This window comes from Corvus moneduloides, chromosome 4 (genome assembly GCF_009650955.1).
Source record: "Corvus moneduloides isolate bCorMon1 chromosome 4, bCorMon1.pri, whole genome shotgun sequence".
Lineage (NCBI taxonomy): Eukaryota > Metazoa > Chordata > Aves > Passeriformes > Corvidae > Corvus > Corvus moneduloides.
Window position 1 is genome coordinate 46,520,355 of NC_045479.1, and position 25,474 is coordinate 46,545,828.

Below are 25,474 nucleotides of genomic sequence, written 5' to 3' on the forward strand. Positions count from 1 at the left end.
ACCCTTGAACTATCACAGCAAGGACGTGGAATTTGACTGCCAAATATATTGTTCTTAGTTGTATCAAGCAGACAGCATGCAATACCTGTACAAATTTAAAACTCCCTGAATATTCCATTTTCCCCAATGAAACTGGCATAATGAAAAACTATTTAAAGTCAAGAACCTATACTTGAGGAAGGTTTTTGAGAGCACTTTTCGTTATCTTCAAATTAACTCAGGGAATGTCTGTTCAGAAACTAAATTTCTTGAGAGCTTTCTCTGTGAACATTACTATGATTACTGTTAAGACTCTACAAAGTATATAACCTCAGGGATAAATAGGTTTGTAGAATTCTAAAAAGAAAAGCACATTCATTATGAAAGACAAAAGGACACTTTTTTCCAGATGTGAAACAGCCAGAAAGCCTTCCTGTAATATATGAGATGTGAATTCTGAAAGACTGAGGAGGAATTTTTAGGGCACAGCAAATAAATGGGAGAAGAATGTACAGTCTGAGTACATTTCACAGAACCTTGAGCATCAAATGTTTGTGTGCTGTGTAACAAGAATTTTCCTCTATCCCATGTGTACGTGGGGACAAGGAGACAGAATATGACTCAGGATACAGCCAGTTCACACTACTAAAAAAATTCTGAGTGGCACCTAGAAATTTCTTTTAGAAGAATACTTACAGCACCACATAGAAAAAATGCACAACAGTTTGAGGAGCAAGATGTAAAACAGGTAAGTAGTACTAATCATAACCTTCTGCACTTAAGGCTGGCAGATTTCATTCTGACACAAGTAGTAAGAGGGAGAATGGACCCCAAATTACTGTCTGAGTTACTGCTGCTGTTGTGTGCTCAGCGATATGGGTCTTGGGATGGGGTGTCTTCTGAACCAAAGCTTTGCTGAAAAGGTGAGAATATCACAGACAAAAAAGGTTTTCACTACTGCTTTTTGCTTCCCTGGTCACTAGCCTTCTGCCTGCAATTCCAGTAGAATAATTTATAGGCAACTTCAAGGAAAAAAAACCTGTCTGAGCTTTCAGAGAGATTCTAGCATGTCAGTCATGTTGTGCAAACAGATCACTCCTAATGAAGTGCAATCCTTCAGTCTTCATCTGCACTTTGAAATGACAGCAGCAGCAAAAGAATAGGCTTAGTTAGGAAGAAAATGCCTTATTTTGCAGGGCCTAAGAGGACCATGCAGCAATATAGGTTGTATTATAATTAAACCTAGCATTATTCAGTTAGAAGAGTTCAGTGTCCAATATCAGAGTGCATGCAGTATCTCATTCTAGAAAAACCTACATGAAACAACACTGCCTAGTATTAACTCTTTTGGAACAGTGTGATCTCATTCCTACAGAAAGACAACACTTGTGCTTTCTGGTGTGGAAAAAACTGAAAATACTAATAAAAGTATATGTATTTGAATAAACCACTATTCAACTATTTACACTGATCTTCTATATATTATATTTTTAATGTATATTACTAATTAATATACATTAGAGATGCCTGAGAGTGTAAAATTACATAAAAATCACTTGGTGTTTCATTAAAATGCAGTCAAAACCTTTCATGTGTTCTGAAACTTGTGAAATACTGTTTTTTACAAATCTTCCTTTCCAGACACCTGATCCTTATGGTTTGTTTTCAGGGTTGATACTGACCAGCATCAGACCCTGGAGAGCAACACCCAGTAAGTCAGCCTAACCAATTCATAACAAACATAACAGGTACACTGGTCTTGGTAACTCGTGGCAGTTATTCTCTAAAAACACACTGAAGAAATAATTGAGTTAGATTGCTCGTAGGGAAAAAGTTATGCCAACAAATCTTTCTGATGCCATGATTTTTTGGAAAACAAACATTAATATTTCTGTTTCTTGCTCCTAAATTCCCCCTCTATGCTCTCTGCTCAATATAAGCAAGAGTGTCTTCCATTATGTTTCACTGGGAAGAATAACAGCATTTAAGATCAATTTACTGCCTCAAAAGTTTATAGATATTTAATATTTTTAGTTTTATGGACGTGGTTTATTCTTTTAACTGTCTGGACTAGAAAAAAAAAACTCCAGAGAAACTATCTACCTTATATTTTCATGAAGAATAAACTTTCGCACCAGTAGCAATGGCTAATCACTGATAGCGGTACTGATGCTATTTCAAATTCATAGAATTACAAAAGAGTTAATGCAAGATGTTAGTAACTCTCTCCTTCAGAAGCATACAACCAATGAACAAGTCTGCTCTCTACCTATTTGTAAGATTGGACCTTGACACACAGACCTCATATCAGTATATACAACTTCTATATTACCTAGCACAGGTTTTTGAATAAAAAAGCCCACCTCTTCTGAGCAATAAATAGGTCTTCCTGCTTGGCTGTACAGTAGAGCACATTAAGGGTATGTTATGTAAATAAATGGCAGCTGTTGAGAATTAATTTACCATTTTTCCATGCTGTACACAAAATTTATTCCAGAAATCTTTGGAATTTGAGAACAGTTAAAACAACGCTGTCAGTGTAGCGTAGTAGATACAAACAAACATACTTGTAATGGGACTGTTGTTTTCATCTCCTGGTATCCATGAGAGTTCAATGCTTCTTTCTAGCTGACCTGTCAATTCCAAGTCAAAGGGTGGATTTGGCCGAGCTGTAAATCAAATGAACACAAAGTAAGTAACCACACCAGAATATGGATTTTTATATTTGAAAAAAATCCTTACATTCCAATCAAAAAGAATTCCACAAATATAGCAGAGCAGATCTACTCATGTAAGCATGACTTAATGACCATTAGCATGCAATTTTTACAAAACAGACAAAAATGGAGAACTGATGCAACCTGCAAACTTCTATGCATTAACAAGAATCAGTATTTATTTTTAATACTGTGAGTGCACTGGGATATAAAAATGTGACGAGATGCAAGGAATTATGAAATGCATGTTTAGTTTATCTTTGAATGATTATGAGTGGTATTGTAACAGACATATACAACATGGAAAATAAGCATTCACATCAAAGAAGCTTTCTTAGAACCACTATATGTATTTTTATGCAAATTCAAAACAACTATACTTCAAATAGAAACTAATTGCAAGTTACTAAGTTATTTATTTTTTGCTGTTCTTTTAAAAAGGCTCAGAAATACTATGCAAGCTGTTATTATACATCCTTATAATGCATAAAGATGTAATTGTCCATTCCAAATTCACAAAGGTAATTTATTAAATTATTTGTTACACAAAAATCAAGACTTATGAGTGGGTTCATGTAAGAATACATAAGCATTTTCACTAAATCTTTTTCACCGATAGGATTTAGATAAGTGCTTATGACCCTTACACTTAAAAGTGTTTCAGCTTATTATATTGCACTTGAACCCCCAAATTCAGAAAACATGCCACCAAATTAAAGGCTCTGTAAAAACAAATTTAAGACTATGCCTAACAGATTTTTCTTTTTTTAGTTTTAACTTTAATTTTAAAATCTCTGCGATTTCATCAATTTTATGTCAAACTGGTCAATATGGTCATATTCTTCTTTTGAGTGGAGTAAAATGAAGATAAACTATGAAATAAGATATAGCAGGCCTACAAAGCTGCAAAATCAATGTTAACATACAATATAATTTGGTTGGTGCAATGTCTTCAATAGTGAATTACCTTTCACCAAAGAGTTGGATTTATCTTTTAGATATTTCATTTATTATATAACTAATTTGTATTGCAGTGTACTCCATGAAAAACATTTTCATACTATAACCAATCTTAATTAAAAATAATTTATTTCTGAAAATCACTTATTGCCTTAATATAAAGCAGCCTGTACCGTAACGTTCCAAAGCTCCGTACTCCAGTAATGAAACAATTGGTAAAATGGGATGAAACCACACTAACAGACACAGACACACACACAGAGGAAAAGGGGGAAAAAATAGGCAAAAAAAAATTGCAATAGGCAAATGAGAGATATATCTGCCTGATGATGTACAAAGAGAACTTTGTATTAGTTTACCGTAAATGATAGCTGGTGTTGGGGGAGCAGCTGAAAAGAACATTAATATAAAGGATTTAATCAGTTAGTAGCCATAGAAACAGAATACTGTAGGTAGTTAAAGACTATAGTTATTAGAGACAAAGAGAAGTTAATTTATTTAGATTAAATCACTAAGTTAAAAAAATACATTATAATTTTTCACTGAAGAGATTAAAAAAGTATTCTTGAATATTTTATTCATTTTTTACAATAAGGATAGATCAAGAAAATAAATAAAGTAAGCAATCTTATAAAAATGTCTAAATAAGTACTAGTTGTCTGGCTTAGATCATTCCCAGATAGGCGTAATACCACAGCAGAATTTTAAAACACAAGCATACTTGACTTTGAGTCTCAGCTTGAACTCACGTAAGAATAACTCAGGACATCTACTTAAAACGTTCTTAAAAATTGGAGAAGGGGAAAAGTAATATATTTGGCAAGAATCTGCAATCATAAAAACAGAGAACTAAACTAAAAATATAATCCACGAGAAGTCACACAACCAAGTATGCTCAGTCTTTCTGAAGCATAATTTAGTTGTCAAAGAGATTCCTGAGATAACATGCTCCCAATACAACAAAGACATGGACCCGTTGGAATGAGTCCAGAGGAGGGCCACTAAGGTGACCACAGAGCTGGAGCACCTCTCCTATGAAGACAGGTTGAGACAGCTGGGGCTGTTCAGCCTGGAGAAGAGAATGCTCTGGGGACACCTTAGAGCAGCCTCTCAGCACCTAAACAGGCTACAAGAGAGCTGGAGAGGGACTTTTCACAAGGGCATGTGGTGATAGGACAAGAGGGAATGGCCTTAGCTGAAGCAGAGTGGGTTTATGTTACATAATAGTAGACAATTTTTACTGTGAGTGTGGTGAGGCACTGGAACAGGTTGCCCAGAGAGGTTGTGTGGAAGGTGTCCCTGCCCAAGGCTTGGAGGTTAGAACTAGACAACCTTTAAGGCACCTTCCAACCCTAGCCATTCTATGATTCTAATATGTTTATGTTCAAATACCCTGCAAAATTTAATTTACTGTAGTATCTCAGATGAAGTCAAAATAAAAAACTATCCAGCATGAAACTGAATCGGTCCTGTAGCTACTCAGTTGTTTCATAAGTAGCTGATTCAAATGCAAACTGTAGGGTGAGACTACATTTTTTAAAACCTGAAACACATTTACCCATAGGTGGCATTTCCTTTATCCTGTCCTAAAAGCCAAAACTATGTTTATGCTTTTCACTTTAAATCTAATGCTGTTTTCATACTTAACAATAGAAGTTTGAGAGTATTCTTACCAACAACAGTGAGCACAGCACTTGCTGAAACACTGTCCAGAGTAGTATTAACTATGCAAGTGTATGTTCCATCATCTTTATCAGTTACATTCATAATGGTCAAGTTGTCTTTACCAACTAGAAACCTGTAAATACAACAGATTCAGCCACTGATTTTTCAATAACTGGTACCGTTATAAGAAACTTGCATAAAATATTATCAAATCCCATATACTTGTGTATTTCAGCACATACCTAAACAGCTATGTTCACCCAAGTTAAGCCATGGGACAAGGTCGGCTTTTTTTTTTTCTTTGTTGCTCTTGACCATCTTCCCACAGTAACTGTTCATTCTAATGTGCTTTTCTTTCCAAATAAATTCAAACAAATTTTAAATATATGTGATCCAGAGCAAAATAGGTTTCCGTTAAGTGTATCGCTTCCTATGTCAATTATCTTTATCTTACACTTAATTTATAAGGTCAGTGCGCACAACTTGTATAAATGTTTACACCTCATTTTATTTTTAATTCTATCTTAATATTTTCATCACACTAGGTAAGTCCTTTAGTCACCAGCTATGGGATAGCCATGATGTTTATCAGTCTTCATTGGAAAATGTAAATAGGTCAATATATTCCTTTCAAAGATCAGAAAAAGGAGCAGACAAAAGGATCTAGAAAATTAAAAATAAAGGAAAACTGTTTGGTCCTTACCTTTCATCATCTGGCAGTTCATCATTGTCCTTCAACCATATAACTGTTGGTAGTAAGGTAGAATCATGTTTTATTATACACTCAAATGAAACCTGGCCATATCTCTGAATCACTTTGTATTCTGGCTGTTTAATGATCATTGTTGGATCTGAAATTTAAAATTAAAATTAGATATTTAGAAAGTCTGAAAATCTGTACTAATCAGTGATGAAAGAGTGATTAATTTCTCACCTTTAATTTCCAACTGCACCTCATTTTGTATCTTTCCTAATTCATTCCTTGCTACACATGTGTATGTACCAGCACTATCCTTCTGAGCCACCGGAATTTCCAAGGTTCCGTTATCATGGAAAACGTATTCATTGCCACGCAAGATGCTACCTTTCACTCCCTTAAACCTTTATGTAAAAAGTAATATCATTATCCAGCGTCATAGTTAAATTCTGTATGGTTTTATTATCAATAAAATACAAACTTAGGACTGCCACATTAGAAAATAGAGACAGAAGCACTCAAAGAAACTTACACTTGACTCTGTAGGTGTAACTTTACTGCTGTTACACTACGTATATGGAATATTGCATTAACAAATTGTAAACAGCATATATTTTAAAATATGCTATTTTAAAACTGTAAATAGAGTTAAAACAGTTTTAAAGCTTTAAGTGTTTGTTTCCATAGATGTAACTGGCTCATCTTCTGTAACAGCTAGAGCTTACCATTCAATTTCAGGCTTAGGTGACCCAAAATAAGCACAGTCTAGCAATGCAGGACTGTCTGCGATGACTTGATACAGTTTATTAGCAGGAGTTAGAATTCTTGGTGGCTCAGCTGAAAAGACAAAGATATCTGCATATAGATACAAAGATACAAATACAAAATACAAAGACATCAAGAATGGCCTAAAGAATTACATGTAAACATTCTTCTCTGAGATGATTTCAGATCTCAGTCTAGGTTCAAATACATTCTACTGGTACTAGCCTGAGGAAAAGTTAAGGCAGGGAAATTATCTTGTGAAAAACAACTGTTTCTTGCCTGTTTACAACTAATAGTGATGGGCACCAAAGGCAATGATTTCAATTGGAAAATTTAAATCAGAATATACTTCAAGAAGATAATCTCCTGGGTACAGACTGAACTACATAATTCCAAATAAACCTGCAGGCTGAAAGAAGCCAGGATGTATTTTTGGTGTAACACCTACATTTTCTTTCTTTTAAAAGACAGTGCCAATCAGCATATGTGTGAGTTCCTGCAGGAGAGTCGCTAGAGGCTATTCTGCCTGGGATTTTGTTACTAGCTTTGTTAAATTCAGTGAGAAGAACTAGAGGGGCCACAACATTTTGTAATCAGAAACGCATGCTAGGGAGGCCTTTGAGACAAATGCATAATCATGTTCCCTTGCAACAGCAACTTAGAGATCATCTATTCCACTAATCCAAAACATTTAGACTCAATGAAACTGTATTGAAACATACTAACTTAAGCGATACTAATTCCTGCCTCCTTTGTTGGGCTTCTGTTTGATTGACTCACATTAAAAAAAAAAAAAAAAAAGAGAGAGAGAGAAAATTTCTTCCAAGTTTTTCCCAGCTTTCACATCTATCCTTCTCACTTCGGAACAGTGAAAGTGAAATTCAGGAATATCCTAGAAAAAACACGGTATGTATACCCTTGCTCTTTACAGGGGCCAGGAAACAGATCAATTCCTGATGAAGACCTCAAGCAAGGCTTGAGCAGAGAGTCTGTGTGTTAGCAGGAGACAACTGAATACCCAAGAAAACAGAAAAATATAAAGTCTGTTTCTTACCCAGAACATTCACAAATGCATTTGCTAGCAAGTATCCATATTCATTAGAAGCATTGCACTGATAGACAGCACTTGACCTTTCTTGCACGTGTGAGAAAATAATGGTGTCACCATCTACCTTTCTGCTAGGATCTTCTGGGGCAACTGTTGGTGTAAAGAAAAAGAGTTATTGCTTGTCCTAAACTGCTATTGGATTGCAAGTTTCATACTTCTGAGAAGAAGAAAGAATCCGAAAAACCAATATGCCCTTAACGTTTTTGTTCCTGGGTGACTGATGACTGGTAAAGATGTGAATTTTAATACAGTTTGAAAAGTTCTTCTAATTCTACAGGTATTAACTCAGGATGGTAGAGTTCCCATTTTTGGAGGGGGGTTTTTTTGTTTGTTTTCCAAGGAAGTGAAGCTGCGATTGTATTTTGCATGCAATACAGAGGAAAAATAACAATATGACAAGATTCAGGCAAATACAGTCAATATCTAGAAAAATACAGAAATATTTCTGAATTTCAAAAGAAAATGCGAACACAATGACATAGTCTTCTGTGACTTTAAAGTTTCAAATAGGTTGTTATACCATAAATAATTATCCAAATATAAAAATAGCCATACTCGGTTGAAAATTATCTTGGAGTAAAGCATAAGCATTCCTTCACACACACAAGATCAGAAACAATCTTCACAAGAGCAGAGTTAGTAATTCGGTAGGTGGCACTCTTTCCCTTATGTAAGAATTACACAGTGCCATTTCCTTTACTGTTCTGGAGTAGCCTGAGCTGTCAAACAGCTCTTGCATTCCAGAAGCATCCAGGATATAACTGAAAAAAAAATTCTAAGAAAATACTGAAGAAAAATAATAGCTGTCAGTTCTGATACAACTGGCTGGCATTAGAGAAGTACAATGAAGAAAAAACTTAGCTTGTAACACCACACTGCATAAAAATGCACAATCTATAGTTTAATATTTTAAGAACGTATTAAATAAGACCAGATATATTATTAATGTATTAAAAAGCACATTTATTATTAATAGGGAAAATTAATGGTAAAATTACTGATCTACTAATACGAAAAATAGATGTATATATACATAAATAAATGCATCCTAGTTTGGATGCATCATCAAAATGCATCACCTTATTGACACCCTTATTGAAGCTTGGAAAAGTAAGTATATTTGTGGAACACATTCTCGTATAAAGAAAGTCTTATTTGAACTCATAAAAAAGATCAATCAACTAAATTAGCATCAATTTTCTGTAAGTGACAGGAACCTTTTGATTCAGACAATACCTTAGTACTCCTCTGTGAAGAAAATGGAGACATTTTTCCTGCATTTTCTTAAAGTATCTATTACTGAATCCTCTACAAGAGAAGAAACCAGATGAAGGGGATCACAGTTCTGTGCTTCTGCTTAAGGGTATTTCCAGCTTGGGTGAAATCTAAGGCCATTTCTCAAATAAGTACATCAATTTCCAAACAGTTGCCTCAGGAAGAGATTTCAATTTCTGTTTTTTCTGGTCTTCCATCACTCTGAGTTCAAATCAACATCACAAATTCGAAAATTTCAGGAAGGAAGAAAAAGGTACTACTGAGATTTTAAATGCTTATTCTCTGGACTTCTGGACTGCTGGCACATATTTTCCTTCTCTTTTGCTTTACTTCCTATTGTGTTCCATGTTTCACATTGCTTCCTTTTCTATGTAAATGCCATTTTCATTAAAAGATTCATGGGCTGAAAATAGCCGGAGCAGGTGAGTAGCCCAGCAGGCAGACCAGTGAGCTGCGGGGAGCGGTCTGTTTCTGCATACAAATCACAGTTCAATTGAAGACAGGCACAACCGCTCTCCCGGGAGGAAGGAGATCTGGCCACAGCCATTCCAAGCATGGCTACTTCCAGCCCTGGGCTCAGGGCTTCCCTCCACTCATGCCCTCTGAATCCTACAGCACTTTCTGAACCCAGGCAGTTCTTTAATGGGTGCACAGACTGCCCCCCTCACACGCACTCCACCACATAATCCCTTACAGGATGATGGTAGGGCCCCTCCACAGAGATGGAACCCCTTAGTTCAATCCTCTATGACTGAAGGAACTGCATCGTAAAAGAAGGATCTAACCATTCAATTACTATATAAAAAGAGGGGTAGCATCTTCCCTTCCCACAGCTGTATTTAAGGAAAAAAGGAGACATCCCCTTTCAGCTCTCTGAAGGAAAGGAGGTAGGCGCCTGTCTCTGAAAAGGGCTTCAAGCTGGGGTCTCGAGAGAAAAGAAAACAGAAGTGTCAGGTTAGCTGGTGCTTTCTGTTAACTGCTCTAGCCACTTGGATGCTGAAGGACACTGATTCAAAAGCTCCCTGTTAAGACTATTCAACTATCTGTTGAATACAGCTTCTTTAATGGTCTGAAGCACCCACTGCTGCACTCACAGACGCAGAAACGTTGAGCTTGGAAGGGATATTTGGAGGTCATCTGGTCCAACCCCCTGCTCAAGCAGGGCCACTTAGATCCAGTTATCAAGAACTGTGTCCAGATAGGGGAAGGATCACCTTTCTTGACCTGCTGGCTATACTTTTATCTCATGTAGCCCAGGATAACGTTAGCCTCTTTGCCACAAGGGCACATTGCTGGTTCATGGTCAACTTGGCGTCCACCTGGATGCCCAAGTCCTGTTCTGCTTAGCCACTGTCCATCTGGATGGCGCCCAGCATGTACTGGCACTAAGGCTGTTCCTCCCCAGGTGCAGGACTTTGTTCCACTGATCACCCTCTGGGCTTGGCCATTTGGCCATTTTTCTATCCACCTCCCTGTCTGTTTATCCAGCCCCTACATCAACAGCTTGTCTACGAGGATCTAACGGGAGACAGTGTCAAAGGCCTCACTGCTGTCCAAGAAGACATTATCCAACTACTCTTGCCCTCATCTATCTGGCCAGTCATTTCATCACAGAAATGTATCAAATCGGTCACCCCTTGGCGAAGCCATGCAAACTACTCCTGAAAGTTTTCTTGTCCTTAATGTGCCTTGAAATGGTTTCCAGAACTAGCTGCTCCATCACCTTCACAGGGATAAAGGTGAGGGTGACCAGCTTGTAGTTCCCTGGTTTCTCCTTCTAGATCTTCTTGAAGATAGGAGCAGCATTTGCTTTCCCTCCATCTTTAGGCACTTCTCCTAGTTACCATGACCAAGCAAAGATTATCGAGAGTGTTCTTGCAATGACATAAGCCAGCTCAGTCAGCACTTGTGGCTGCATCCCAGCAGGGCCCACAGACTTAGGCATGTTCAGTTTGCTCCTGACCTAGTCCTTTTCTACCAAGGGTACATCTCATATATAAAATGAGATATCTTCTCCTCTGGTCTTTGGGACCTGGGATTCCTGAAGGTCAGTATTGCTAGTAAAAACTGAGGAAAAATACCATGCAGTACTTCAGCCCTTTCCATATACCACTTTTTTTGGTTTTGTTTTGGTTTTTTGTTTGTTTGTCTTTTGGGTTTTTTTATCTTTTTCTGGGGAAGAGGAGTGATGGCAGGGCCACTTGAGCACTGCTTGTTTGTATTTATGAATATTCTGGTCACATTACAGGATAGCTGCATGAAAAGGAGAAAATGCTTTTAACCCTTTAGACAAATCTGAATTTGGCACTGATACGCAAAATAGCAAAAAAGTACGTAATACTTAAAATGGGCTTGTACAAACAGGATAATGAATTAGGAGGATGTGCTATAGGAGTTCTGCTGTAACAAGACAGGTGAACATGTGCTGTCTAATAGCCGACATTTGCTCCCTCTCAGGGATCTCAGCTTATGAATGTGCTTTGGACCTTTCTGAACAAAGACCTGGTTTCACCTAATTTTTTCATCACATTGTAAAATGATACAGCTTCTTGACTCTAGCCATGTTCAGCATATTCCTAAGCAGAGAAGGCGGAGCCTCCATCAGATACTTCTGTTGTAGTTAAGAGATCAGCATCCTGAATAACTTCTGTTCATTTGAATGCATACTTCCATCTGTTTCATAAACTTCTGACAGCCTATGTAATTACTTTTGCTAGTATGTTTAAATAACCACTATGGCACCAGTATTATGTTTTTTTCTTGAAAAAAAAGAATGACGTCCTCTCTGAACAGCAGCAGCTAAAACACACCATTAGGCTTAAAACTGGAAGAAAAAAATCTGGTTGAAAAAAAACTGGATGACTGAAATGGCAAAGAACGTCGTCTTCCTTTTCTTACCAATCTTGCTTGCTCCTCAGCATATTATTTTCCTGTGACCACTGAAATCCTTTCTTTCCCGAGTTTCTGATTCTGATAGTTCTACTGTCTCCAAAGGGACAGCATTACCTGCACTAACTGTAACAATCCTTTGACTATTTTGTGCAGAACTGAAAAAAACCTGATTATCGAAAGTTTTTTAATCTGCTGAAGTTCCTAGGCCAGATACAAAGTTCCAACACAATGACAGCAGAAGCAGTGGATAAAGATATTCCTGAGCAGTCCTCTTCTCTCCAAGACTGAAATACTGGGGGCATAGGAGTCCAGTAAATTTCTCCCCACCCTCCCATGGCTGCAATGAACAGCTTGTGGTGTGCACTCTCAGAGAACATGATGGATGATGAATCTCTGAGCCAAGGATTATCAAGGCCTTTCATGAAGGAAATCTAAGGGCTAATGTTTCTCCCTTAAATTCAATGTGAGTACTAATGGAGACTAACTCAAACCTAGAGATTCAATGTAAAATGTGATACAACAAGAGAAGAATGTGTTGAAAGAAGATAAACAGCACCTTTGCACGACTTTGTATAAATCTAAGTGTATCTAATATGTAATAGCTCATCATGAACTATAAACCACTGAACCAAAAAATTAGTCTTTTGTACAGTATTTGCAGTGCCTTTCTGAAGTCCAATTACAAAAGCGCTTCCCCTTCCCAATTAATCTGGGTTGTTACTTCCTTAAAAGTTGAGATACTTTATGCATGGCTTCCCTTTTGTAAAACCATGCTGAATATCTAAGCAGTAAGACACAATGGATTATGCAGCGATATAAATAATGCAGATCTTGAGTGTTAATTGAAGCACAAGGCAACACAGAGTCATGGCCTGAACTTTAAATTGCGACTTGCCAAAGTAATTCTAATTGACCTCAACAGGACTGTGCATGTGAGTTCAACATACTCCTCCTGTGAGTAAACATTAGGAGGTTAGGTTAGGTCCTTATCATTCCAACATGTCTGAAGCAGCTTTTTTTTAGAAATGCTGGTGTTCTCAGCATGATTGTTGAAGAAAACTAAATAAAATATTTCAAAGAAACCTAAAATCTTGCTTAAAAATATTTTTTTTAGTCAGATTATTGTAATATTGAACAAAATTCACACCATTGCAATTTTATTTCATAGGTGCTTAACACACAATACTTTTTTCTCTATTTTTTCTTTGCCTTTTCCCTACAGATATTTAAGCCTCAGCCTTTGACTGAGACATGGACGAATGGTTCTTTCTTCAACATTCCCCCTTCCTTGTCTGATTCTATTATGGAAAAACAAAACCGGAAGAATTAAGTATCTCCCAGTTGTGCTTTCCAACAGAAAATTAAAGTATTGCAAACAGATTACTAGGCCACAAGAGGCACATTGTGGGATATATGATGACAGCAGGGCTTTGAAATTCAAATGTAGCTCTTTTTCTTTGAAATCCTGCCATGGGTGTAACTCTCTCAGCATTGCCCTGAAGCTGAAACAGCTGCTTTAGTTTCCTTTTACATGATTTCCTAATCATTCCGTTGGAAGATGAGGGGCTCAATTCTATAATTTAGTAACAAGTGAACAAAAAGGCACACTGTACTTGGTAATTTCCAGAACAGCTTTTGATAACTCAGAATAATAAAAAATCACAAGAATCTTAAGAACTGCACTTTCTGTGATCATGATGCTTCTCAAAGATGTCCTGACAGACTCAGTGTACTGAGGCATCCAATCAACTTGCACTTAAATATTTAATGTGGATAAGACTTCAGCTTTTCTCAGCAGTGAAAGTGACCTTTAATATAAGGCTGAGCTACCCACTTACTAATTTCCTGTGTTCCTTTCTTTTTTTTTTTCCCTACTGAGTTTCAGTGGGTAATTTAATTAAAGTCTTTTAATTTTTACTGAATTCCCCTCAAGAAAACTTTGTGTACTGATTCCTCAAGGCCAGTCAGCCAATATATGCTGCCCTTGTATTTGGGAAATTTGGTGGCATCCTGCAGCTGCTTCCAAAAACTCTGTTTCTTAATGTTTTACTGTTATCCTGAAAGAATGCAGAACACATCACTCTTTTCTGGAAAATGTACTTGTCTGTCATTTAAACAGCTTGCCCTACAGCTTTGATAAGGAAGAAGAGCAAGGCAAAGCTGACTCTCATAGCCAGGTGAAAAAGATTTTACTAGTCAGGAGGCCTGAAATAATAGTTAAACTATAAGAACTGCAGGATAAAAATCCCCTCCAAACAAATAAACAAAAAGTGAATGGTGAGTATACAAAAAAACAGCAAAGGAAGATGAGTCCACCAAAACCCCAGAACGGAAAGTGAAGGATAAGTACTGAACTTTGATGACAACACATGCGTTATGATATATTTATTTATAAATATATACTATACAAAATTATATTGATATTTTCCTGTTTTCCTGTCTTACCATTGTTTGATAAGATGATTAATGTCAGTTTACATAACTTATTTACTAATGGAAACTTCTCATTTTAAATCTCAGGCTGGAGATGTCACCTTCCATTTAATTAGGATTCCTGAAACAGGTTATTTGCTAAATATTTCTATTTGTTTCAATATATAGCCTTATTTTGTCCCCCAAAGTTGCATTTTTTCCTCTACAAGTAAGTTTAATCTCTTTTGTATACCAAATACTTCAAATATACCTATTGAGGGTTTTCATTTGCTATCATTTTCAGTTGCTATTACCTAGATTCTGACTGTAGAGAATCCTTCTCCATGTCCCAAACTGGGTGAATTATAATTCATCAAGAGACTTAAACAACTCCCAAATTTCTGAAAGTAACAGAAGTGACACTGTCATACTTTAAACAGACCAGTATTTTAGAGTACATTGTCTCTCATGAGCCAATAGGTGAGACTGTCTGGTTTTTTACTGTTTTGTGGAAGAGGAAGGATAAAGGTAGAAGAGCCAAGTGTGACTTTGCAGTACAGGGTATGCTCAGCGCAAACCCAGCTGACAACACACTGCAGTGTCCTCCAGCAAGTTCTTTCCAAGGGAAGTTGTACTATATATAGCAGCTACCTTGTGTCTGTCATACAGCATTGCCAGTCATAACACTGCAGCAATTAAGTGGCTCAATCACCAGTTCAGGGCTGCTTTTCTTACCCATGCACACAGAAGCAGCTGTTCCACTGCCTTAGGGGTTCCTTTTCTTTGACACCTACTTGGCACAAACTGTTTGCCAGGTAGCTGCTGACACATCCAGACAGTTTTTGCTGTTGCAGCTTCTTAGAGCTGAAGCCTGAAAGGCTCAAACATACACTAAGCTGCAAATCCTGCAGTGTACTGCAAATCCTGCAAATCCTACAGGTGCTCTGTATAGCCACACATGTAAGGACTTCACTTTTTAGGTCACATTTAGGATTCCTAGGCAACATTAGAGTTGCAGTGGGGCAGCAAAGGAGATATCCAGCAGACATGACTGCCACAGAAAGACAGTGGTAACAATGACACCCCAGCAATGGCCCTGTGAGAGGGACCACCCAATCTCCACAAAGATACTACCAGCAGAATGCCAGACAGAATAATCAGGAGCATGGTTACACATTTTAGTTCTCTCAAACATATTAGAGGCACATTTTGTTGTTTTACTTTTATGAACCACAGTATTTTTATGACATCTTTTATGATTTAGCATTACCTGTCAGGCAAAAACTACACAAATACATGCGTTTCACATCTATTTGGAAAAAAAACCCACCCTAAGACTCCTCATATTTTCTTACTCATACTCCTGTAAGGTAATTAAGAATCTTACTTGCTATGGGAACACCATTTGCTAACCAGCTTATACTAGGCTTTGGGTTGCCATTAGCTCTGCAGATCAATGTTCCATCTTCTCCAGGAGACAAGACCAAGTTTCTGGGTGCTGTTATCCAGTACGGAGCAGCTGGGTTTAAGAAAAGAAAGACAGCAATTAGTTTTCAAAATTACGTACGGAAAATCATAAGCCACAGGCATGGTGATCAGAAGATAATTCAAACAAGGTATGTGTAGATACAGACTTACAGCTATACTGTTACTTTGCATGTACATATATACATATATATGTGATACTCAATTGAGTGGTGGATCATACATTGGCTAAACTGAGCCTCTGGTCACCCACTGCATTAAAATTCTGAGATAAACAACAAGAGGTTCTTTGTTCCCTCTAGGGTTGCCTGCTTTGAATCTAATTTGCCTTTCCTAAAGCAAGCAAATTTTATCTGAGAATGGCATTTGCAGAGACTACAGTGGTCTTTTGATGAATTTCAGAGATATCCATGCTCTTAGTAGTTAGGCTGTTAGGAATGAATTGAAGTTTGATTACACAAAAAGATTTCATGTCAAGGGTGAAATTTAGAAATGGCAAAATCCTTGGTCTCACTCAATTCAATGGATGATTGCAGTGGGGCCAGATGTTTACCTGGGACAGATGAAAACACAGAGATCAAAATGGGTGAAACACTGTCCTCACTAAAAGATATTCACCTATTTCTCCATCCTTTTTTACAGTAAATAACCACAAACAGCATATATTATCACATCTTGCAATTAATTTTCAGATTTTGGATTGATGGACAGATGCAAACAGAAAATTAAACTTCTGTTCTTAGAAAGGAGGTTAAATGTGATCATGAAATTATGCTGATCTACAACAAAATAAATGACTATTTAGCATGCAAAGTAAGCAATACAGCTGATTATTTCAATGACTAATTAACTGTCATTACAGCTTTTTGTTTCATGGTATTCACAGCATACTTACAATTCCTATTTAGACAAACATATTGTAAATGCTTTTAGAACTATAAGGCATCATCTTGGGTAAAAAACATGAAGAAGATAGCAACCCAGAAATATCAGGAGAAGAGAGAAAGGAAGAAAAATAGAAGACTGTAAGACAACAATGAAATAGAGGAAAGAAATTATCTGGGTTATATGAATGGAGAGAAGAAAAATGGAGAAAATAAGGAGGAGATGCTGAAGAGAGATAAGGAGGAAGATATAGAAACAAGAGAAAGAAGCAGTCTAATGACAGATAATCAAAGGATCTAAAATAAATGTAGTACTTGTGCAAGCTAAGACATTGTTTTACTACTGTTACAGTAAAATCTCAGTTTAGCCTGATGCTTTACAAAGTAATATTAAAAGATGAAAAAGATATTAGAGATAGTAAAGCCCTTCCAGTGCTAGAATTCAGACAGCTGAACGTTTCCTCAGGGTGATTTTTAACTATTATCATTCATCCTTTTAGCTATACTTCATCCTAGAAAGCCTGCTTCATCCCTGCCTTCTGGACTCTTGACAACATTACATTAAGGATAATTTTAGTATTACCTTTTACAGTTACTGAAATGACATGATGAACCGAACCTAATGTATTTCTTGCTATACATTTGTAGTTCCCAGAGTCAGCTTCAGAAACATCTATAATCTTGAGAGTTTTCTTAAAGTTTTCAAAAAATGTTCTGTTGGCTGGCAGTTCCCCACCCTCTTTAATCCAGCGGATTACTGGTGTGGGTCTGGAGAAGTAAAAGCACAGATCAAATTTAAGGACTGAAGAAAAAGAAGATAAGAGTTCAGTACATTAATATTTTTAATATATGTTTTATAAATAATTATTTTAAGAGCCTCTACCCAGATTCTGGGCCCCATCCAACAAATATGAAAAATATGCCAGCATTTGTTTCTAGGAAATGACAAGTCTCACTAACATTGCCAATGGCCATCTGTTCATAGGATTAATCATTACAGAATACATTTGTCTGCTGATTAATCTAAAAAACATGATGGTTAATAAATGAAGACAAGTTTATTTCAAATCACATTGTGCTTCTACTACTAAATTGATGCTCATGATGCTTTTAAAGGTAGCTTCTAGATAATGACAAGTTTATAGCTGTCCTTTGTGTGAGCAATAGCCTAATGCTTCATCACCATCATAAACTTTACAAAAGAGCTGTAAGGACACAGAAATATTTCTTGTGAGAAATCAAGAAAAAAATGTCAGTGCTGAGTCAAGTATAGCTACTTGTCACTGCACCGAGTCTAAATCTTGGCTATGCCCCATGTTGTCCACTGAAGTTGCAAGTTGATCAAACACATGGAGATACACTTTGAAAAATACAAGAAATAGCAATTTGTTTCTTACTGAATAGAATGTCCTCTCTCAAATAGTAATGGCTCTAGGCAAATGTTTCCTTAGCAGTCTAATATCACATATTTTATAACAGACACCTAGCAAGACTGACTTTTAATTATGGGGTCAGTGATTAGGAATAGTTGTTTTGAACAAAATCTGTATTGGCCCTCTGTGGACAAATATTCCCCACCGATTTTTTTTCTTTTAATTACATGACAGATAAAGACACAAAGCCATATAATATATTACACTCCATTTTTTTTCACAGGTTTTATCCAGCCGTTTTACTGGAGTTTGGCTCACCAAATACTTTTATTGCAGGATTGTCAAAAGGCATGTAACTATATTGCAGATGAAAATTATCACTCACAGGGGTGGTTTTGCTAGTGCTGCTGGGGCAGACACCTGAGCAGGCCACAGCTGAGACAGAAAGACTGCACTGATGCTCAGATCAGGCTGTGCCTGAGCGTGCTCTGTGGAGGTCGTGCAAGTGAACACGTGTGTGATGCTGTGGTGCATGATTTGCAATTATTGGCTTTCCTCATGGCTACCTGACAGCACTGCATTATATGCCTTTGTGCACTGTAAACATATTTACAGTTCTTGAATTAGGTACTAAAGATTTTCCACTTCTATTCTATAAGATAAGATAAATCTATTCTAAGATTTTCCACAATCTATTCTCAGATTTCTTCCTGAGAACGAAACTGATTTAAAGATCAGCCTAATCCACGAAGTTAAACTGCTCTTTAGTAATTTTCTTTTTGCACAATAACCAGCAGAAGCAAACTTGCATTGCATTGAAGAAACAAGCACCAATTAAATTCAATTACAATGAGAAATTAGATGTAAGGACCTGAAGAATTGCTCTAACAATTCCCACCTAGCTGATCTACTAAGTAATTATTAACATATATAAGCAGTCTTCTTGGATTAGAACATCAAATTCTTATGTATTTTTATATAATTCGAGAACCTAATGATTGTAAACATAAGAAAACAACAGAGGCTTTATTCCTGACTGCAAGTCTGTGGATGTGTGCCTGAGTTTAGTCTATAGCATTTCTTGCCTGTATCCTTTAAAAGCAATGGTACAAACCATATCCTGTGCATAGGGCTTGGGGATATGAGAAGGCAGAGGCCATACATGTTCATAGCCAGTTTCAAAGTCTGCTGATGCCCAAGTAAATGGTGGAGTTCCTTAAAAAAGCTCTTTCCATTTTACACTTCTGCTTCTTTGAAACACATCAGCTTATACAGCGGTAACATTCTAAGCATCTCTGAAATGTTTCCCTCTGTTTCTGTATCTATTTAGAAAGAAAAAAAAAAGTCTACAAAGTAACTCACAATCCTGCTGCAATGCACTCCAACAGAAGCACATTTCCTCGGAGTTCCACTTTGGTACTTGTGCTACCTGTTGGTGTTAGAAGAACTGGTGGCCTTTCTGTAACTGGCTTTGCTGGAAGAAGAAAAAGTAAAATAATTAATTTCTAAATTTTATTGTAATACCAATCAAGTGCATACATCCATTCTCACATTTTGGACAGAGATTTTGCTCCACATTGGCCATTTGATTAAAAGTCACTGTGCAGCACAACTACAAAGCCGAACACATTAGTTTTTTGACAGACATAACATATCTGTTAAATGCCACCATTTTGAACACATAGAAGAAAAATGTTATTATTAAAAGACAGGAACAATTGATACAAAGCTTTTACAGAGGCAACTATGCAGTCTTAATCCTAAGTAGTTGCTGTTTCATTTAACAGAACTATAATGGAGAGTAAGAGGCCCCTGGTGTGAGGCACAGTGCAAGACTGAGAGTTACTGAAAATTTCTGGGCTTCCATCAAAACAAAAATAAAGCAATGTTATTTTAATCAGAAATATAAACCAAGGGAATGAAAGGTACAGTCTGCTTTGGAATAGGTTTTAATATTTTCTAGACAATGTGAGGCAGTGTTTCAGAAATTAATTCTTGTATTTTCCTCTTACTATATATTTAACTTTAATTCAAGCTGTTCCTCAGTCTCGCAATAAAGAACTGTTGGTTAACCTGTAAGCAATAACAGACAACTATAAATATAAGACTCATTTCTGACATCATACTCTGTTGGCTTTTGAAGTATATGGTATTTCCTGTGCCTTCACGGAATTCAGAATAAGAGTTTTCTGTAATTATAGAGTGTTTTCTGTGACTCCTCTAATGTTCTCTTGTAGCAATTTTAATATACAGAATTAAATTGCCCCGAAGTGCAGTAATAGTCTGAAACATTACAGTAAATCATTCTGTTAGGGTACAGGATTTACTGATAGATTAGCATAAATACAACACTTTGTTTTAATCCAGTATGTGCTGTGAATTCCTTAATAACCAGTACACAAACAACTGAAAGTTGTTGGGAGAACAGAGCAGTCTAGAGTCAAGAGCACAGCCGACAGTCACAGCAACAACTCATCTATGCAGTGTCGGTGCTGCCAAGGGCTGCTGACTCACTTGGCCAGAGTATGAATGTTCAGAAGAATTACCCATGGTGGTTCTGAGCTAGGAGCCAACCCAACAGCGTTTTCCTCACTAATTGTAGCTAATGTATTGTTTTGTGTTCAGGTACTTATTTCTTGTTTGTTCCTCCTGAATAACATGTAATTTTTATATAGAGAAGTAAAATATTCTGTGCCCACGTTTTATTTTAGATTCACACAAGTTATGGTTTAATATGTGCAAAGCCCCATTTCAGAAGGAAAAAGACAAAAAATGGAATAAATATCAAGTATTTTCTATGTCACAAAATATAAAGTGAAGAGTCTAGAATCAGTGGTGCTCCAAAGTCAGCCTTGCTAAACACACAAACATCTGGGAGGATTTAATTCAGAACATACAAAAGACCACTCAACATGGATTAATGGAAAGACCAGCTTAAACACCAAACAAACAAAACCCATCCTACCCCTATGAAGTTATTTCTACAGATAGTATTAAAGTGTATGTTTTTATTAATTCCAGTTTCACACTTATGAAATAAGTTAAAAGTTAATGGTACATTCAGTAAGTCATTAAATGTGAAGTGGATCTGTTAAGTGCTTAATTGCTGTTATTTATTATGCAGCACATGATATTGAATAGTCCTAGTGATAATGAACATATCAAACTACTAGGAAAATTGGAGGGAAAATATTAAAAAGGCAACGCAGTATAGAAGCAGTTTCTAAAATCTGCACCAGTGTGAAAGGACTCTTTTATTATATGTGTTTATGTTTTCTATAAGCCGTATGTTACAAGAACATTGAAACATTAAATATTCTAAAGGATCACACTGTGCAGTCCCTTTGTTAAGTATGTATTATCACCAGCACTAATTGATATCTTTATTAGAAACTGAAAAGGGAGCAAAAGATTAAGTAGCCATGGAGGTGAAGTTAGTTAACTAAATGCTACTGTGAAACAAGGAGTATCAGTGGGGACCAGTGTAACTCACCACCATAAATATCAGTGTCACTCAAATTAGCAGCTATAGTGTCATTCAATGAATCCACTGAAATAAACAGAATATCATGAAGAAAGCATAAAGAGGGATAAATAAAAGTTCTGGGAATCAAAAGGTGATGACATGGCCACGGGGAGTTAATCAAGTGATTGATTAATTTGTTTCAATAGTTACAATAATCATAATAACTTTATATTGCACTGGAAAAACATCTGAAAACTGTTATTTTTTACACAGTATTTTTTCTATGTATCAAATCTTAAAAGACATTTTTTCAAAACACAAAGCCCTATAAAGCAAAAAATGATAGCTTTTAAAATCAATTATATATCAAGAAAACTGGAGATTATATTTCAAGTTTATACAGTAATGCAATTTCTTATTCAAAATTAAAATGACAAAATTCCCTAGCATAACACTACTTAACTTTAGCATATAACTTGAGAACTTTGGATAAATACTGTGTAAGTATGTAATTAGATAATGCAATACCTACTTGAAAAGACTTTTACAGATATGGGTTGTTTCTGCTGTATAGTTTGCGTATGATTAAATCTTGCATAGCAGATATAGTCCTCCCGGGTGTCTTCTGGTTGTACATTAGCAAAATAAAGATCTCCATTTAGACCTTGGGAAACTCTTTCACTTTGAGGCAGCCTTTGGAAAGCTAAGGGAAAACAAGAACACATTTATGTCAATTATAATTGACACACTCTATTATTATGATCTGCAGACTCCACATTCATTGAATTACACTTTTTTGTGGCTTGGTACATATATAGACATTTCTAAGCTTCTTGAGGAGATCCCTTGTCTACCCATTCTTCCCCAGTGGGTTAATCTACAACTTACATTAAGATCTCCAGCTGCTTTTGGCTTCGTGCTTTTGGGTTGTATGTCTGCTTGTTTCCTCTGTTCTACAGAAATGGAAATTCACTGAATTTTAACCTACAGGGAAACTTCACCCTCTGTGGTTTTGGTAAGCAATGATCTACTACGTAGAAAAACTGCAAAAAGTCAACTGCATAAAAAACAAACTCACCATTATCCATCCAAAATATGATAGGTGGTGGTAAGCCAACAGGAGGTCTACAGTGCAGTACTAGTGAATCACCTTCGCGAACATGGTTTGGTTCTAGTTTTTCTTTCGTCCACAAAGGCGATCCTATAGAAAGTAATTTTGACACACACACAAACTATGGATTGAAAAAAACTCAAAAATTTAAGGGAAAATGCAAAAAATATTCCAGAGAAATGGAAGAACTACATCCATCAGAATGTTAAGTCCTTCCACGTTTGTTTTATTTTTTTCTCTTTTATGTTTTTTTGGAAGAAAAGTGCAGCAATGATTTAATGAAAGTATAATCAACTGATTCAAATTATTTTGTCTACTCACTAAAGGTTTTGCAACAGTTCTTGAAAAATTTTAACTATACTGAAAAAAAAAAGGTGAGGCGCTAAATTAGAAAAAGGCATAGACCCTCCTGAAGCAGTGTTATACGTGCAGTCTTTAATTAAGATGTGAGAACAGCATATTTTAAGCTGAGAAGCTTGAAAACTAATCTGAGATAAAACTCATAAAAAGCTGTAGAAACAATCTACCACTAATCAAAATTTTTTAGCTTTATCTTCTTCTTAGTCCCAATCTGTTATGTTTTAAAGCTATTACAAAAACTATGGAATACAGACTTCATAAGCAGAATAAAAATTGTTGTCATCAATTATGCCATTGATGTAATCAAATTATCCTTAAAGGCTTAAGGATTTAAAAAATTTATTCTAATAGTACTGTCATACATACAACTCAGTTTTAAATATTAAAGGTTATCCAGAGGTACTGAGAAAAAACTCTGGTTATTAAAATTCTGTAAAAAAAATATTTGAGAGAACATGCAATAGAGTATTATACCTAAGTATTAGAAAATAGGCAATAACTTCTAGCATGGTCACTTGGATGACTGAATTTTTAAGACAGGAAAACAAAAAGGTGAAAAGTTCATAAGCAAATAAGAAAACCAAAGTGTTTCATACTAAATGAACACGAAGAGCTTTACTTACTGGAAGGCCTTATAACAATATTGTTGGAAATGGCTGCTCCTCGTTCATTCCTTGCTGTACACTGGTATACTCCCTCATATGCTTCTGCCTTCCCACCATTCATAATATTTACGACAAGAGTCCCTGAATTTGGTTTCATTGTTACCTGTGCATCTTTATCTATATCAAAATGAGTTCCATTGCGCGTCCAGGAGAAGCTAAAACAACAAAAACAAAAAGAAAAGTTTCTGCTTCAGCTGCTTTTTGTAGATTGTATGGAGAAAAAGAAGAAAAAACTAATTAACAAAGATACATGTTATTTTTTCATTAGCAGATAAGTAAGACTTGTTCCCAAACTAAATTAACTAATAAAGCAATACAGATCTTCTAATATAAGAAATCTGGCAATATTTTAAGGTAAAAGGTTTGGCTGGACTTGTTGACAGCAGCTATTTCAAAGTAAATTATTTTTTTAAAAAATACATTAAAATTTCCTGGGTCTAATCATACATGGAAAAGAACTAATTTCCTTTCTACTAAAAATGATGTGGTAGCATCTGCAAGAACTGGTATTGCTAAAGATGCATTAGCATTTCCATTATATAACCTACTGTTGAAAGGGTTTATAAACTTGTCTTTAAAAACTTGCTCAGGGCTGAAATGTGTCATTTCAGGCCCCAGCAGGAGACCATTTCTTTTAATTGGTTCGGCAATTTTGGAGTTATGCAAGTGAATTAAAGACTATGGTGAGTTTGATTTCTTTTCACTACTCTAATGCAAACAAACATCATTCTCTAACTGAAATGTTATAGTCTGATAGCCTTTATTTAACCTAGCAAATTTATACTGGTGCTACTCAAAACAAGAGATGTTTTGAAAAGTAGTTATTAAAAATGAAGACTAATAGAACTCATAAAAATTGTAAAGAAGCAGAGATTCATAGTCTACAACTTAGACTACCGTAAACACCAATTTCTCACTTATGCTCTGTTCATGGTCAGAAGTATTGTCACAGAGAGCTTGACCAACACCTATGAAGTGCTGAGCACCCACAGGTTCAAATACTGTGAACAGTAGTTTTTGTACTTGTTACATTTCAGCTTCAGAATCTCAAGCACAAACACTCTTTTTGCTGATTAGAATGCTTCCTAAACTATAAATGTAAATGGCACTGGAAAAGCTCAAATTCTAATTGACTCAAATTGTGTACTGACCTTCAGCAGCAGGTGGGCAGGACTGGACATGGTATTTGCACCTTGGGCTGGGGGAGAGAAGAACTGGACCTGCAGCAGTGCTGCACCACACTGCAGTGTTGTTGGGAGGACTAGCAGGTTTAGTGAACTAACAGCGAACCTCTTTCTTACAACTTAGCAGGTGAAGCTTCAGAATGTGGGGTTTCTGTTACCAATAACTTTAAGGACGCAAGAAAGTGTAATGTAGCTTCAAATGAGAGGTGGAAAATGTGGTACAAACATTTGAGATACGTGACAGTCAGAGCCTTTGCTGCTCTAGCTATGGGCAGCAGTACATCTACAAACCTTTATGCCAGGTGCTCCACCAATAAGAAGTTACCCTGTTTTAACAAACAATTCACAGTGTGGGCTGAGAAAGTCCACCTTTGACTTCAGAGCTCTGGAGCAGCTCAAGTTCCAATACGCATTTGCAGGTTTTTGGGAGTGATGGACTAACCACACTAACTATTGAGACAAATTATATCTATGTC

The 25,474-nt window shown here is 36.3% G+C and overlaps 1 protein-coding gene across 43 annotated transcripts in view; it reads right to left on the bottom strand.

Annotated features, from left to right (window-relative positions):
• Positions 1-25,474, bottom strand: part of NRCAM (neuronal cell adhesion molecule) — a 149,516-nt gene that overhangs the window by 36,575 nt on the left and 87,467 nt on the right. For 20 of the 43 annotated variants that reach the window (XM_032106392.1, XM_032106402.1, XM_032106395.1 and 17 more), the window contains 14 exons: positions 23,773-23,969; positions 22,757-22,879; positions 22,211-22,381; positions 21,706-21,762; positions 19,575-19,686; positions 17,423-17,607; positions 15,858-15,989; positions 7,838-7,981; positions 6,744-6,855; positions 6,256-6,422; positions 6,025-6,172; positions 5,330-5,454; positions 4,016-4,045; positions 2,547-2,648 (listed from right to left, as the gene is read on the bottom strand). In XM_032106392.1, the coding sequence (XP_031962283.1) occupies positions 2,547-2,648; positions 4,016-4,045; positions 5,330-5,454; positions 6,025-6,172; positions 6,256-6,422; positions 6,744-6,855; positions 7,838-7,981; positions 15,858-15,989; positions 17,423-17,607; positions 19,575-19,686; positions 21,706-21,762; positions 22,211-22,381; positions 22,757-22,879; positions 23,773-23,969 (1,805 nt within the window). The remainder of the gene's footprint in view (positions 1-2,546; positions 2,649-4,015; positions 4,046-5,329; positions 5,455-6,024; positions 6,173-6,255; positions 6,423-6,743; positions 6,856-7,837; positions 7,982-15,857; positions 15,990-17,422; positions 17,608-19,574; positions 19,687-21,705; positions 21,763-22,210; positions 22,382-22,756; positions 22,880-23,772; positions 23,970-25,474) is intronic. The other 23 variants (XM_032106416.1, XM_032106403.1, XM_032106409.1 and 20 more) reach the window with 3 other exon arrangements.